At 42.8% G+C, this 13,432-nt stretch overlaps 1 protein-coding gene across 1 annotated transcript in view; it reads left to right on the top strand.

Annotated features, from left to right (window-relative positions):
• The window catches only part of RAB15 (RAB15, member RAS oncogene family), a 113,273-nt gene that overhangs the window by 65,365 nt on the left and 34,476 nt on the right, over positions 1-13,432 (top strand). Inside the window, exon 5 of the mRNA XM_068254041.1 lies at positions 3,876-3,965. Coding sequence (XP_068110142.1) covers positions 3,876-3,965 — 90 coding nt within the window. The remainder of the gene's footprint in view (positions 1-3,875; positions 3,966-13,432) is intronic.

Genomic DNA, 13,432 nt, shown 5'->3' with positions numbered 1-13,432 from the left:
GCAATAGTGGCTGTATCACACACCTGAAACAAGCATGCAGCTAAACCAGTCTGACTTCAGTCGGAGCACCTGATCTGCATGCTTGTTCAGGGGCTGTGGCTTAAAGTATTAGAGACACAGGATGAGCAGGAGAGTCAGGCAACTGGTATTATTTTAAAAGGAAAATCCACATCCTTCTCAGTTTAGGTTCCCTTTAACACCAGGATACTGTATAGGGGAGGAAGGTAAATTAGACACCAGGGAACTGTATAGGTGACGGAGCCATTAAACAGGAGGCAATTTTATAAAGGTGGATGGTGACCACTAGACACTGAGGCTGGCCTGCGACTTGGTCCCAGCGTTCAATTTCGGCCCACTTTGTATTTGAGTTTTAACTCTCCTGTGCTAGAGGAAGAATCATTGCTATCACCTCAGAATATAGCAGCTCTTCATTCTCTTCTCCCCTGGTGTAGGGGATAGCAAGGCAGCTCCTAGACAGACAGCACTAGGTGAGCAAAGCCATGAAAATGTATGCGCAGGAGGAAACCTTTGTGTCTTATGTAGGTCAGTTTGATTTCTAGATCTGCTCCTGGATCAAACATTAGCACAAATCTGTCAACACCGTTGACTTGCATTCACTGAAAGGAGAGCTAGTATTCAGGCATCACAAGTTGCTCAAATATTCTTCCTATACAATATAAACTATTGTGCTGGCAATACAGGATCTTTCAAATACAGTGCTGCTCAGCTTATGGACTTGCCACTCCTGACTTCCTCTGTTTCCTGCCCACATCAATGTCCAACAAGAAGCCTCAGTAGCCAAATAGAGCCTCCCTATTTAAAGGCTACCCGAGGTGAGAGGTATATGGAGGCTGCCATATTTATTTCCTTGTAAACAATGCCAGTTGCCTGGAAGCCCTGTTGATGTTCTGGCATAAGTAGTGTCTGAGTCAAAGCTCTGGAACAAGCATATGGCTAATCCAATAAAACCTGAGTCAGAGTCCCTGATTTGCTGCATGCCTGTTCTGGGTATATGGCTAAATGTATTAGAGACACAGGGTCAGAAGGACTGCCAGCCAGGCAACTGGTATTGTTTAAAATGAAATAAATATGGCAGCCTCCATATACCTCTCACCTCAGGTATCCTTTAAAGGGAAGGTTCAGGGAGGGGGGAAAAATAAAAATCCATATCCACTTACCTGGGGCTTCCTCCAGCCCGTGGCAGGCAGGAGGTGCCCTCGCCGCCGCTCCAGAGGCTCCCGGTCGTCTCCGGTGGCCGACCCGACCTGGCCAGGCCGCCTGCCAGGTCGGGCTCTTCTGCGCTCCAATCTGCGTCTCATGGGGGCGCGCTGACGTCATCGGACATCCTCCGGGCTGTACTGCGCAGGCGCAGTAGTTCTGACGTCAGCACGCCCGTGTGGGACGCAGAAGAGCCCGTCGTTGGAGCGCAGAAGAGCCCGACCTGGCAGGCGGCCTGGCCAGGTCGGGGCGGCCACCGGAGACGACCGGGAGCCTCTGGAGCGGCGGCGAGGGCACCTCCTGCCTGCCACGGGCTGGAGGAAGCCCCAGGTAAGTGGATATGGATTTTTATTTTTTCCCCCCTCCCTGAACCTTCCCTTTAAGAGTGGTCAGCAGGTGGGTAGGCCAGAAAGAAAATTCAAAAGAATACAGAGGGAGAATCTCATCAGTGTTAATAGATATAGAGAATCCTTAGCAGCTAACACAGCCTATTGGTTATGTAAAGTACATAGAAGCACCTCGAGGTTTTGGCATTATAAATCTCAAGAAATAGCCTAAAGGCTAGTGGCGCGTCTGTACAGCATCGGCTATGCACTGTCATCCGTGGAATCGAGTCCCAATTCCTGCCAGACAACAGCAATCCCTCAGTGTGTATGAGGAATTAGGTTGGCCATACAATTTAGGTTGTTCAGTCTTACCACTTCCTTGTACTATTTCAATCTGTTGGCCCTTATACTATACAGATTTGGTAAATTTGTACCATCAAGATTGTATGATATAATGCCATCCTTATGGTGGCCACACATGTTACATTGTTTCTGGTCCATTTTACCCCGATTCCATCAAAACAATGGGTTGTACCGAAAAATTGAAAGGTTTTTTTTCTGTTTTTGATCGAGAAATCCTGATCGAATTTCCAATTTTTTGAAATAGGACATACTGGAAAATTCAGACCAACTATACCGAGAATAGTATGGTGTGTGGTAGATTGTTAAATTGTATTCATCCAGAATAACTTGTGTATAACTGTTCCATACATAAGATAAAACTGTGGTCAGTGCGGCACTCACTATGTTTAACCCAGGGCTTACTCCAGCCCTTTGCAGCCGACATGTCCCATGCCGTAGCTCCGCTCTCAGCCGCTGGCTCCCGGTTCCCTCCGCTGCAAAGGCTGACCTCGTGAGGTCATCCTTTACTGCGCCTGCGCGAGCACCGCTGTCAATCAAGTTCAAGTTGTCCGGAGTAAACTGCGCAGGCGTAGATGGTGTTTTTTTTAATTTCCACAGTTTTTCTTATGTACTGAACAGTTATATACAAGTTATTATGGATGAATACAGGTCGTCCTCTGCAGCAGCGGGGACCCCGGGCCGGCGGCTGAGAACGGAGCTGCGGCGTGGGACATGTTGGCTGCAAGGGGCTGGAGGAAGCCCCAGGTAAGTAGATTTAAAAAAAATTTACTCAGACATTCCCTTTAAAGGAAGAACAAGATAGAGGTTGGAAGCGACCTCACCGTGCATAGGCGATGTCTCCGTTCTCTTTGCTGAAATGGCTCATTGGTGTGCTCCAGCCATGTGGGTAAAAGGAAGGCAGAACATCTGATACACAGAAGCAGAATGTGGGCACCATCTAATGCAAAATGACCGCTTATTGTAGCATCAGTGCAGCAAAATCCAGCTTAACCAGTTAGTTGTACAGTTACAAACAGCGGCATGTGCTTGTGTCACTGTGCCTTTAACATCGGTACTGAGGTGGATGGTGGTGGGGCACTAGGATGATGGCAACGGACGCTTGGTTACGCTTGGTCAAAGGCCTTGTAGACGGGAAATGTAATTCAGGCACTGGCTATTACTGGTGGCAGAATTACCTAGTTGTTTTTTTTTTTTTAAGCGACTGTAACAAAAAAAAGTGCCCCTGGGGGGTACTTATCTCAGAGGGCCTCTGGATGCTATCGAGGCTTTCCCCGTCCTGCTCCGTCCCATGGTTTTCTCACAGGGCCGTCTGAAGCCACAGCCAAGAACTTGTCAAGCTGTGGTGCAGGCGCAGTAGCGCCTGCAATATTTGCCTTCCCCAGCTCCAGCGGGGAAGGAAAATGGGCTAAGGCGGAAAAAGCCGATCCCAATTGATAGGATCCTGAGTCTGCCCCCTCCCGAGGAACATACCCCCCAGGGCCACTTTTTTCTATTACAGTATTTCTTTAATTTGAGCCTCGGCATTAGCCAGCGCCCAAATTAGTCACTGACCACCGCTATAGCCGTAATTCACAGTCCAAATCATCAGCGCCAAAATTCACAGTCTCGCAGAGACAGGCACTGATAAGAAAGTGTAGGCCGAAAGTCGTCAACGTTTCGCCTAGACTAGTGCTTTCTCAAGACCATTGTCTCAACATTCACTGACTAATGGTGGCCACTAACTATACAATCTTTTTCTTCCAATCTTACCATTTCTATGTAGTATAAGGGTAAATTGAGTGAATATATTGAATTGATAATGTAGGCAATTCACTTATATTTCATAGAAAAAAATTGGATGAAAAAGATTGGTTCATTAGTGGCCACCTTTAGAGTCACTTTAAAGTATATCATACTTATGTAATCAAACATGATGTAGTTGTGTAAGATTATATGTTACTCACTATACTTCATGTATATTCGTTTCAGTATGCACCTGATGGAGTGCAGAAAATTCTGATTGGGAACAAGGCTGATGAAGAACAGAAAAGACAGGTTGGGAAGAACCAAGGCATGAAGGTAAGTTCTGCATGGAGTCTCATTTATGACAAGATCAGTCAGCCAGTGGACGTATTGGAAAGAACAGTTAGCACGCGAAGTGCCGCTCGCGGTCTTTTCTGCGCGCAAAGTCCTGCGCGATCGCTAGCACTGGTTTGTGAATCAAGCCCATAGAGTCAGATTTAACAAGAAAATGCAAGGAATACTGGAAAAAAATTAGAGTGGTTGCCCATAGCAACTAATGAGTTATTTATTGCTAAACCAAACTACTCTTGGGATTTAGTCCATTTTTGCTCTAATTTTCTTTGCAACCATTTTGATGTCCCAGCGTGTGTGAAATGGTGCAAAAAAAAAAAAAAATTGCATTCTTATTGCTTATATAAGCCGATCAGAGATCTAGCTGGTTGCCATGGGCTGCAAGTAAGTTTACTTTAGTACCTTTTCCTTGCATGAGAAGAAACTTACAAATGTCATCACACAGCTGAAGCCTCACCGTTATACTATAGGCAGTTGCGTCTATATCTAATAGCCTCTTTATGTTGTCATTATGCTATGGGCAGTAGTGTCTATATCTAATAGCCTCCTTATGTTGTCATGACCAAAAAGAAATAGTAAATTAGGCCTTCCTTGAACCATCCTATCAGTTTTAACTGCTCCATACATGCAGGGAAATGGTTAAGTTGTCGAATGAAGATGCTCCAGGAGCATCCTTGAATTTCTACTGTTAGTGCATGAGGTTCCCATAGCAACTGTCTCCTGTCTTCCACAGGGTACAGAATGTGCACTAAACTTCGCTCTTGTGCAGTTTATATTTGTCGGGAATAAAAAAGAAATCAATATTTCCTCTAGCCCCCTCCAGTAAAGAAAGGGCAGGAGGAAAGACCACAAGATTTCATAAAAAAAAACTCAAACCTGTATTAGGTCACAAAATTGAAAGTTTCTTATTCACCACATATTTCAGATTTTTTTAATAGTGTTTACAGCACATCACTTTTTCCATACTTTATGTTACAGCTTTATCCCAGAATGGATTAAATTCATTTTTTTCTCGGAATTCTACACACAACGCCCCATAATGACAACGTGAAAAAAATTTACTTGAGATTTTTGCAAATATAATAAAAATTACAAAAATTCAAAGCACACATACATAAGTATTCACAGCCTTTGCCATAACTCTCAAAATTGAGCTCAAGTGCATCCTGTTTCCACTGATCATTCGTGAGATGTTTCTGCAGCTTAATTGCTGCTTTGAAGGTCCAAATGAGCACAGTGGCCTCCATCACCAGTAAGTGGAAGAAGTTCAGAACCACCAGAACTCTTCCCAGGCCATCTAAACTGAGCAATCGGGGAGAAGGGCCCTAGTCAGGGAGGTGACCAAAAACCCAATGGTCACTTTGTCAGAGCTCCAGAGGTCCTCTGTGGAGAGAGGAGGACCTTCTAGAAGGAAAATCATCTCTGCAGCAATCCACCAATCAGGCCTGTATGGTAGAGTGGCCAGACAGAAGCCACTCCTTAGTAAAAGGCACATGACTGTCTACCTGGAGTTTGCCAAAAAGCACCTGAAGGACTCTCAGACTACGAGAAACAAAATTTTCTGGTCTGATGAGACATTGATTGAACTCTTTGGTGTGAATGGCAGGTGTCAGGTTTGGGGGAAACCGGGGACCACTTATCACCAGGCCAATACTATCCCTATAGTGAAGTATGGTGGTGGCAGCATCATGCTGTGGGGATGTTTTTTAGTGGCAGGAACTGGGAACTGAGAGGATAAAGGGAAATATGATTGCAGCAATGTACAAAAACATCCTGGATAAAAGCTTGCTTCAGAGTGCTCTTGAACTCAGCAGGGCAACTTCCCTAAGCACACAGCAAGATATCAAAGGAGTGGCTTCAAGACAACTCTGTGGATGTCCTTGAGTGGCCCAGACTTGAATCCGATTGAACATCTCTGGAGAAATCTTAAAATGGCTGTGCACCGACGCTTCCTATCCAACCTGATGAAGCTTGAGAGGTGCTGCAAAGAGGAATGGGCAAATCTGGCTACGGATAGGTGTGCCAAGATTGTGGGGGGGAGGCAGAGCGGCAACACATGATGGCCCCTGCATGCAGCACAGCAGCTACAGGCTGTGGACCACATGGAATTCACAACTGTAGAGAGCTTTGGGGGACACCAGAAAAGGCTTGGCAGGGTGCATGTGGCTGGACTTTGGAGGAGCCTGCTATAAGAAATGGAAAACTTCAAAAAGTAATCTTATGATTTACAGTATGTACTGTACAGTGTTTAATTTTATGGTATGTAATGGTGGCCACTAATGATCCAATGTTTTTCATCCAATTTTACCATTTTTAAGTAATATAAGGGAATTTCTTAAATTATCCATTCAATATATTCAATCAATTTACCATTATTCTACATAGATTTGGTAAAATTGGATGAAAAAGATTGGATAATCAGTGGCCACCTTAAGATTACAGTTTCACTAAGGAGAAAGTATTTGAACTGTTCTTAGCATGCAACTATATATATATATATATATATATATATATATATATATATATATATATATATATATATATATATATATATATATATATATATATATATATATATATTATTTCTCAAGAAAATGGCCACTGGCTAATGTGATGACAATGACTAATTAATATCTTCAAAACATTATGTTTTTAATGGTTTGTTATGTGTTTATTGTTTTAATTTTAGAAGTTAAAGCTTCAAGTATGATGTACGATTCTTATGTTTTCCTGTTTGTGCTACTGTAATATTATGCGCTAATGTTAGTTTTATAAATGCCTGTAAAACAAAATAGAATTTGGGTAAATGATATATATCTACATACGATGCATCTTGGTGTTCAAAATAAGAATTCTTCATTAGAAGTACAATTTTATATTACCGTCTTTTCCATACTCCGATAATGCAGATACCAAGTATAGTTATCCACGTCTAGTACTGTAATCAATAACAGATTTGCACCTATAACTCACAGCTTGTTCCTATGGTTTTTTGTGCTTTGCCAATGATTATACCCATTTTGGGGATGAACCTCCAATTAAACTTTTGTTTGCCATTGTACAATGCCATGTATGTAATATGTATCATTTTTGTACATAATGAAAATAATTTGAGGCATTTCTGTGCTGCTCATGTATCTCTATTGGTAATTTCTAAATCACTGACCCAGAATGAGTGTGCAGATCAGGTTTTCTGAAACCGCTCAGGCTCATTTGAGCCTGCGTGACTCATACACTGTTAACCTCCTTAGCGGTAACCCCGTGCTGGACACGGGGTAAGCCGCCGGAGGGTGCCGCTCAGGCCCTGCTGGGCCGATTTGCATAATTTTTTTTCAAACACACAGCTAGCACTTTGCTAGCTGCGTGTTTGGTCCGATCACCGCCGCAGATGCGCCGCTACCCGCCGCTAAACAGGGCCCCCCCCCCCCGCATACCTCTTGCGCAGCCTGGCCAATCGCCGCCAGGCTGCACTATGGGGTGGATCAGGACTCCGTGTGACGTCACGACGTCGATGACTCCGGTCGTCGCCATGGCGACGGGGGAAGCCCTCAAGGAAATCCTGTTCAGAACGGGATTTCCTTATGGGCAAGCGGCGCCGGCTGCGATCGGAGGTGACGGGGGGACGCCACAGGGAGGGGGGAAGCATGTAGCTAGCGCTAGGCTAGCTACATGCTAAAAAAAAAAAAAAAAAGGTTAAAAAAAAACCCTGGCGGCCGCGCAGCCGCAGCAATCATACCGCCAGGGGGGTTAATGGCAAAAGGTGATTATGATAGCCTGTCAATTGATGTTTTACATTCTCATCTCTGATTGTTGGGAAAGTACACAGGTAGGAGGGGGATGATCTGAAAAGAAGCCTCCACTCGATGTATCTACAGATAAATAGATGAGGGCTTGTAAGAAAAGATTTTTGAATGTTGTTTACCAGTGTGCTGTTGCTATAGTTACAAGGTAATAAATAATAAATAATTTAAAGGGGTACGATGGTGAACATTTTTTAAGTGTAAGATATGTGCAAACATAAACAAATAAGAAGTACATTTTTTCCAGAGTAAAATGAGCCATAAATTACTTTTCTCCTATGTTGCTGTCACTTACAGTAGGTAGTAGAAATCTGACAGAAGTGACAGGTTTTGGACCAGTCCATTTCTTCATAGGGGATTCTCAGTAAGGCTTTTATTCTTTACAAAGATATTCCCTAAAAAGGATTTAAACAATGATGCTGGCCAACTTTCCTGCTGACTACACAGTTTTTTGGCAGTTGGACAGAGAAACTGCCATTCACTAAGTGCTTTTGAAAATAAATAAATCCCTGAGAATCCCCTATGAAGAGATGAACTAGTCCAAAACCTGTCTCTTCTGTCATATTTCTACTACCTACTGTAAGTGACAGCAACATATAAGGAAAGTAATTTATGGCTCATTTTACTCTGGAAAAAAATGTACTTATTTGCCCCGGACCGCCTAACGCCAATTGGCGTCAAGTCCTGGTGCCGACTACTGCAGGAGATTGCGCGCAGGCAGCGCGCGCATCTCCTGCTTGAAGGGCGTAGCTCAGCCCCACCTTCAGTCTCCGAGCGGCGTCTTTTTGCTAAGTACAGCGCTGCAATCTGCAGCAGGCAGCGCTGTACTGAGGACAGCCATGTGAAACGTTTGTTCCCCTGGGGCACAAGAGAGCGATCGACTGAAGCCTATGACAGCCGATCGCCGTGATTGGATGGCTGCGGGGAGGGAAGGAAACAATATAAATAAATAAGTAAATTTAATTAAAATTAAAATAAAAACAAAAACAAATATTTATAAAAAAAAAACACTGGGGGGGCAAACAGACCCCACCAACAGAGAGCTCTGTTGGTGGGGTGAAAGGGGGGGGGGATCACTAGTGTGCTGTGTTGTGGCCTTAAAGCTGCAGTGGGCAATTTAACAAAAAATAGCCTGGTCTTTAGGGGGGTTTAGCACTGCGGTACTCAAGAGGTTAACATGTCTGGAATTACCGGTATAGTTGTCTGCAGACTAAAATTGAAATTGTAATTTTTAACAACATAAAATGGAATATGCATACAAAAATATTTTTTTTGAATTTAAAGGACCAGTACAAAATTCTATAAAATACATATGTACACATGCATATAAGATATATACTTGTCCTAGATTACAGTGCCTTGTAAATGACATAATTACCTCAGTAATACTTACTGTAAGTGACAGCTTATGAGGAAAAAGGAATTTACAGTGCACTTTACTGTGGTATAAATATACTGCAGTGTACATCTGATTTGTATGTATACATACGTATTTGAAATATTACACCTTTTTGTCTCAGTGATCCTTGAAGATAGTGCTGTACCAGGCTGCCCTCTAATGGTAGACAGTTACTTGTCTACAGAATAAGTTTTTATTTCAGTCATGCAGTCTGAGAGAAGCTGTTTCCAGTGTGTGGAGTGGAGTGACATATTTTAGATGGAGCTCACTGACTCTGAATGGCAGATTAATGGTCATTATTACCTATGGGGCATTCATGCACTCACTCACTGACAGCATGTTTCATACAGAGAATGCATGCACTTACTGACAGAAGGTTTAAGCTGATGGATTACTTTCTAGCATCCATCAAGCCTGTCACCTGAAATCTAAATTTATGGCAGGAGAGGGAATAAACAGGAGAAACCGGCACTGCAAAATGGCTGATGATTTAATCTTCAGTGTAGAAAAAGCACATACAAAAAGGTAAAAAAACATTGCTGGCTGGCACAGTGAAAGTTTGTCATTTGAAGATAGGGTACCTGGTGGTGCGGTGGGTGCTGGTGGTTTAAGCCTGACGGCCGTTTCGCGCACGTCTGCGCATCTACGGAGGCTGCAACCTCCGTAGATGCGCAGACGTGCGCGAAACGGCCGTCAGGCTTAAACCACCAGCACCCACCGCACCACCAGGTACCCTATCTTCAAATGACAAACTTTCACTGTGCCAGCCAGCAATGTTTTTTTACCTTTTTGTATGTGCTTTTTCTACACTGAAGATTAAATCATCAGCCATTTTGCAGTGCCGGTTTCTCCTGTTTATTCCCTCTCCTGCCATTCTGTATAACCTGTATACACCAGAGCACGCATTTCTACGCTGATGTAAGGGCACCTATAAGTCTACCTAAGCACTCCAGCCATCACCATAGTGCCAACCCACTTTTTTCTCCACTCCCTGTTGAAATCTAAATTTATGCAGGACACAACTACATTTGTCATTCCTAGAAGACAATCTAGTTTAGCTCTGTAACAATCTGTGCATGCAGATAGTTATCATAACTAAACTGAAACAGAAGATCACTTTGTAGGAGGTACTGAGGTCAGAACAATGAATTATAAGGGGAATACATGTGTTTATTTACAATAATGCTATAATAGCAACAAAGCCGAAACACACAATGCACCACAGATCCCAAAATAACAACCCTAACTAACTAACTAACTAACTAACTAACTAACTAACTAACTAAATATCTACAACACAAATATCCAAACAGAATCATATGTATATGAACATCATAATATAAAAAAAATAGTCAAACAAGCATAGGATCAAAACCAGAACATTAGATAATATAACAGCAGGCAAAAGAATAGTCAGACTTGAGAAATGATATTAGGAAATCAGTCCCTCGCCGTCCTCCCGCGGTCTGACGTTTAGCCGCAATCAGCCCCCGTAAAAAGCTCAGTCAAATCAGTCGTGGCTTTCTGCGTAGAAGACCGGGGCTGATCGAAGCTGAACGGAGGGCTTATGGGGCTGGAGGAAGCCCTGAGTTAGTATCAAATCTTTACATATCGATGGCTTTGGTTTCCTTTAATGTCTGTATGTGTCTATATATAGCATACCTTACTATATTTTCTTGCATGGAGTAAATGTTGTGTCTTCTTCTGACTTCTGGGATACTGCATTACTTTATAGTCTACCTCTCCTATGCATGGTTGTCTATGGTGCATCTTTTCTACAAGACTTAGTCACCAGTTATGATATTAACAGTCATAACCTGAAGGCTCAGGCTGGCTTCACACTGAATATTGACGTGCACAGTGTGGCAGCCTCACCACCAAAAACAGGCCTACTATGCGGTATTCCCCATCTGGCATCCAAGCAGGAAGTGATGTGTTCGCTGTTTCAGGTATACAGAAGTGCACAGAAGCGTATTGTAACAAATACGCTTCCACGCATGTGCGTCACACCGCCAACGGTTTAAAAAACCTTGTATCGCCATGGGCTTCCATGACTTCCGACCTGACGCAGATGGCCGCAGGAGCCGCGCGGTAATGTAGGCATTGAAGTGTGTTAGATAGGGAACTTCCGTCGCAACGTACCTAACATCGGGAGTGTAAACTCCCCCATAGACTTTCATTGCCTCGGGGTGTGGTGCAGTAAATGTACCGCACCGCAACTCTCCAGTGTAAAAGGGCCTTTACACTATTCCATCTATATTACAAAAAAACAAAAACACTAGCGTTTTGAGTCGGACTTATGGTAACTGGAAGAGTGTACATAAATAGCGCATACAATCTAATTATGTATCTTGTCTCCTAAATGTTTTTTCACTTCATTATCTGTGAAAGAGTTAAAGTGGTATAAAACCCCCAAATTTCATGTCTGGTCTAAAACATTAAACACGGCATAAAATTAATAGAAGAAAAAGAATATGACTGTTTTAAACGGAACCCAAGTTGAGAGGGATATGGAGGCTGCCATATTTATTTTCTTGTAAACAATGCCAGTTGTCTGGCAGTCCTTTTGATTTTCTGGCAGAAGAAGTGTCTGAGTCAAAACCCCGGAACAAGGATATGGCTAATCCAGTAAAACCTGAGCCAGCTAAGTTAGAGTACCTGATCTGCTGCATGCTTGTTCAGGGTCTATGGCTAAAAGTATTAGAGACACAGGATCCGGAGGACTGCCAAGCAACTGGTATTGTTTAAAAGGAAATAAATATGGCTGCCTCCACATCACCTTGGGTTCCCTTTAAGTTAGTGGAAGGGTTAACATTCACTCAGAAGCTAATTGATAAGATTGCCATTGCCATGGACAAAATTGTCAGATTGTGTTGAGTTGTATTTGGAGAGTAAATATAGCCGAGAAGCTTTATCCAGGGGGAGGCATAGAACCTTCTCTACTTTGTTTACTCCCCTCAATTACAGTAATTACAAGACAATCCGATAACTTCCTTGAAGCGGAACGTTACCTTCCAGTGACTTTATACCAGTCTTTTTTGTTTTCTGTTGAGCTCATACCACTTTAAAAAAAAATCACTTTATAGTTTCCACTTCTGGCACAACTTTTTTCTTGGAGCTATGAAGGAGCTCAGATTGTTTTATCTTTGTATGTGTTCTGTGGGTACTTACCTATTAAACAATTTGCCGAATGTGACTGCCTTCTGTTTAAAAGATATTTTCTATATATTATATTTTTGGACAGTCAAGATTCTTGTCTTTCCTTTGCACTATGCCCCACAGCATGGGAGTTGAATGAGAGGTGCCCCCTCCTTTTAAAGTGATATTCTCCACTTTACTGGAATCATTGTCCCCTTGGCCACTTGCTGGGCTTCGGGCTTCGTCTTTGCTTCGCTTGTTTATCTTTTTATTCTAACTTTATGTCCACTTGGATAGTGGACATTGCACACTAGGACCCTACCCCACTTACTTTGCTTGCTGGGCTTCAGGCTGGAAACCCGGGTGTGCCAGGTTAGTGCTGCTGGCAGCCAGGTGCAGTGGACACTGCTCATTCAACACCTGCTAACTCAGGAATGGTGCATTGCACCAATGTGGGACATTGTGCAGATGAAAGCCAAGCTTCTCTGCTTTCCAAAAATATATCCAAAGTGGAGTAAATACTTTTTAGAAGAGCGAGCAGTCCAATTTGGTAAATGGTGTAATATCTGAGTACTGTTTCGAGTTTAGCCAGTTTCAGATAAATGACTTTTAGGGCTTTGTGTGTTGTTGGTCTGGCTGAGCTCAAGCTACAGGTTGTACCACAGTGCAATTAACTTTTTCTCCTGAATTTTCTCCTAGGAGATATTTTTTCATCCTTTTCTTTATAATACCCTTTAGGCTCTTTGCAATTGAAAAAGTATCAAAAAGTGGGTGGAAAAGTACTATCAAATTTATTTTGAGTACTTTCTTGCTTGCTGGGGGTTTAAAAGACACTTTATCCACAGGGTGTGAAAATATCACCTAGGAGCAAAAGTGAACTGCATATGGGCCAGAATGGCATAATGGCATAATGCACACTGAAACTGTTGGTAACTCTTTAGCTAGGCTGTGCCACGTTACATGAGAAGCTCTTTATGGATTGTCAGGTGTCTCATTTGACACAATTCAGACACTACACTTTCTACACTGTCACAGGGTACATTTACAACTATGGCTGGTGTTGGAATTTAATCAAACATGTGGGCCCATATGCAATAAATTTTTTCTCCTAAGTT

Source organism: Hyperolius riggenbachi, chromosome 9 (assembly GCF_040937935.1).
Source record: "Hyperolius riggenbachi isolate aHypRig1 chromosome 9, aHypRig1.pri, whole genome shotgun sequence".
Classification (NCBI taxonomy): domain Eukaryota; kingdom Metazoa; phylum Chordata; class Amphibia; order Anura; family Hyperoliidae; genus Hyperolius; species Hyperolius riggenbachi.
The sequence above is the reverse complement of the archived record's forward strand: the minus strand, read 5'-3'. Positions and strand labels throughout refer to the sequence as shown.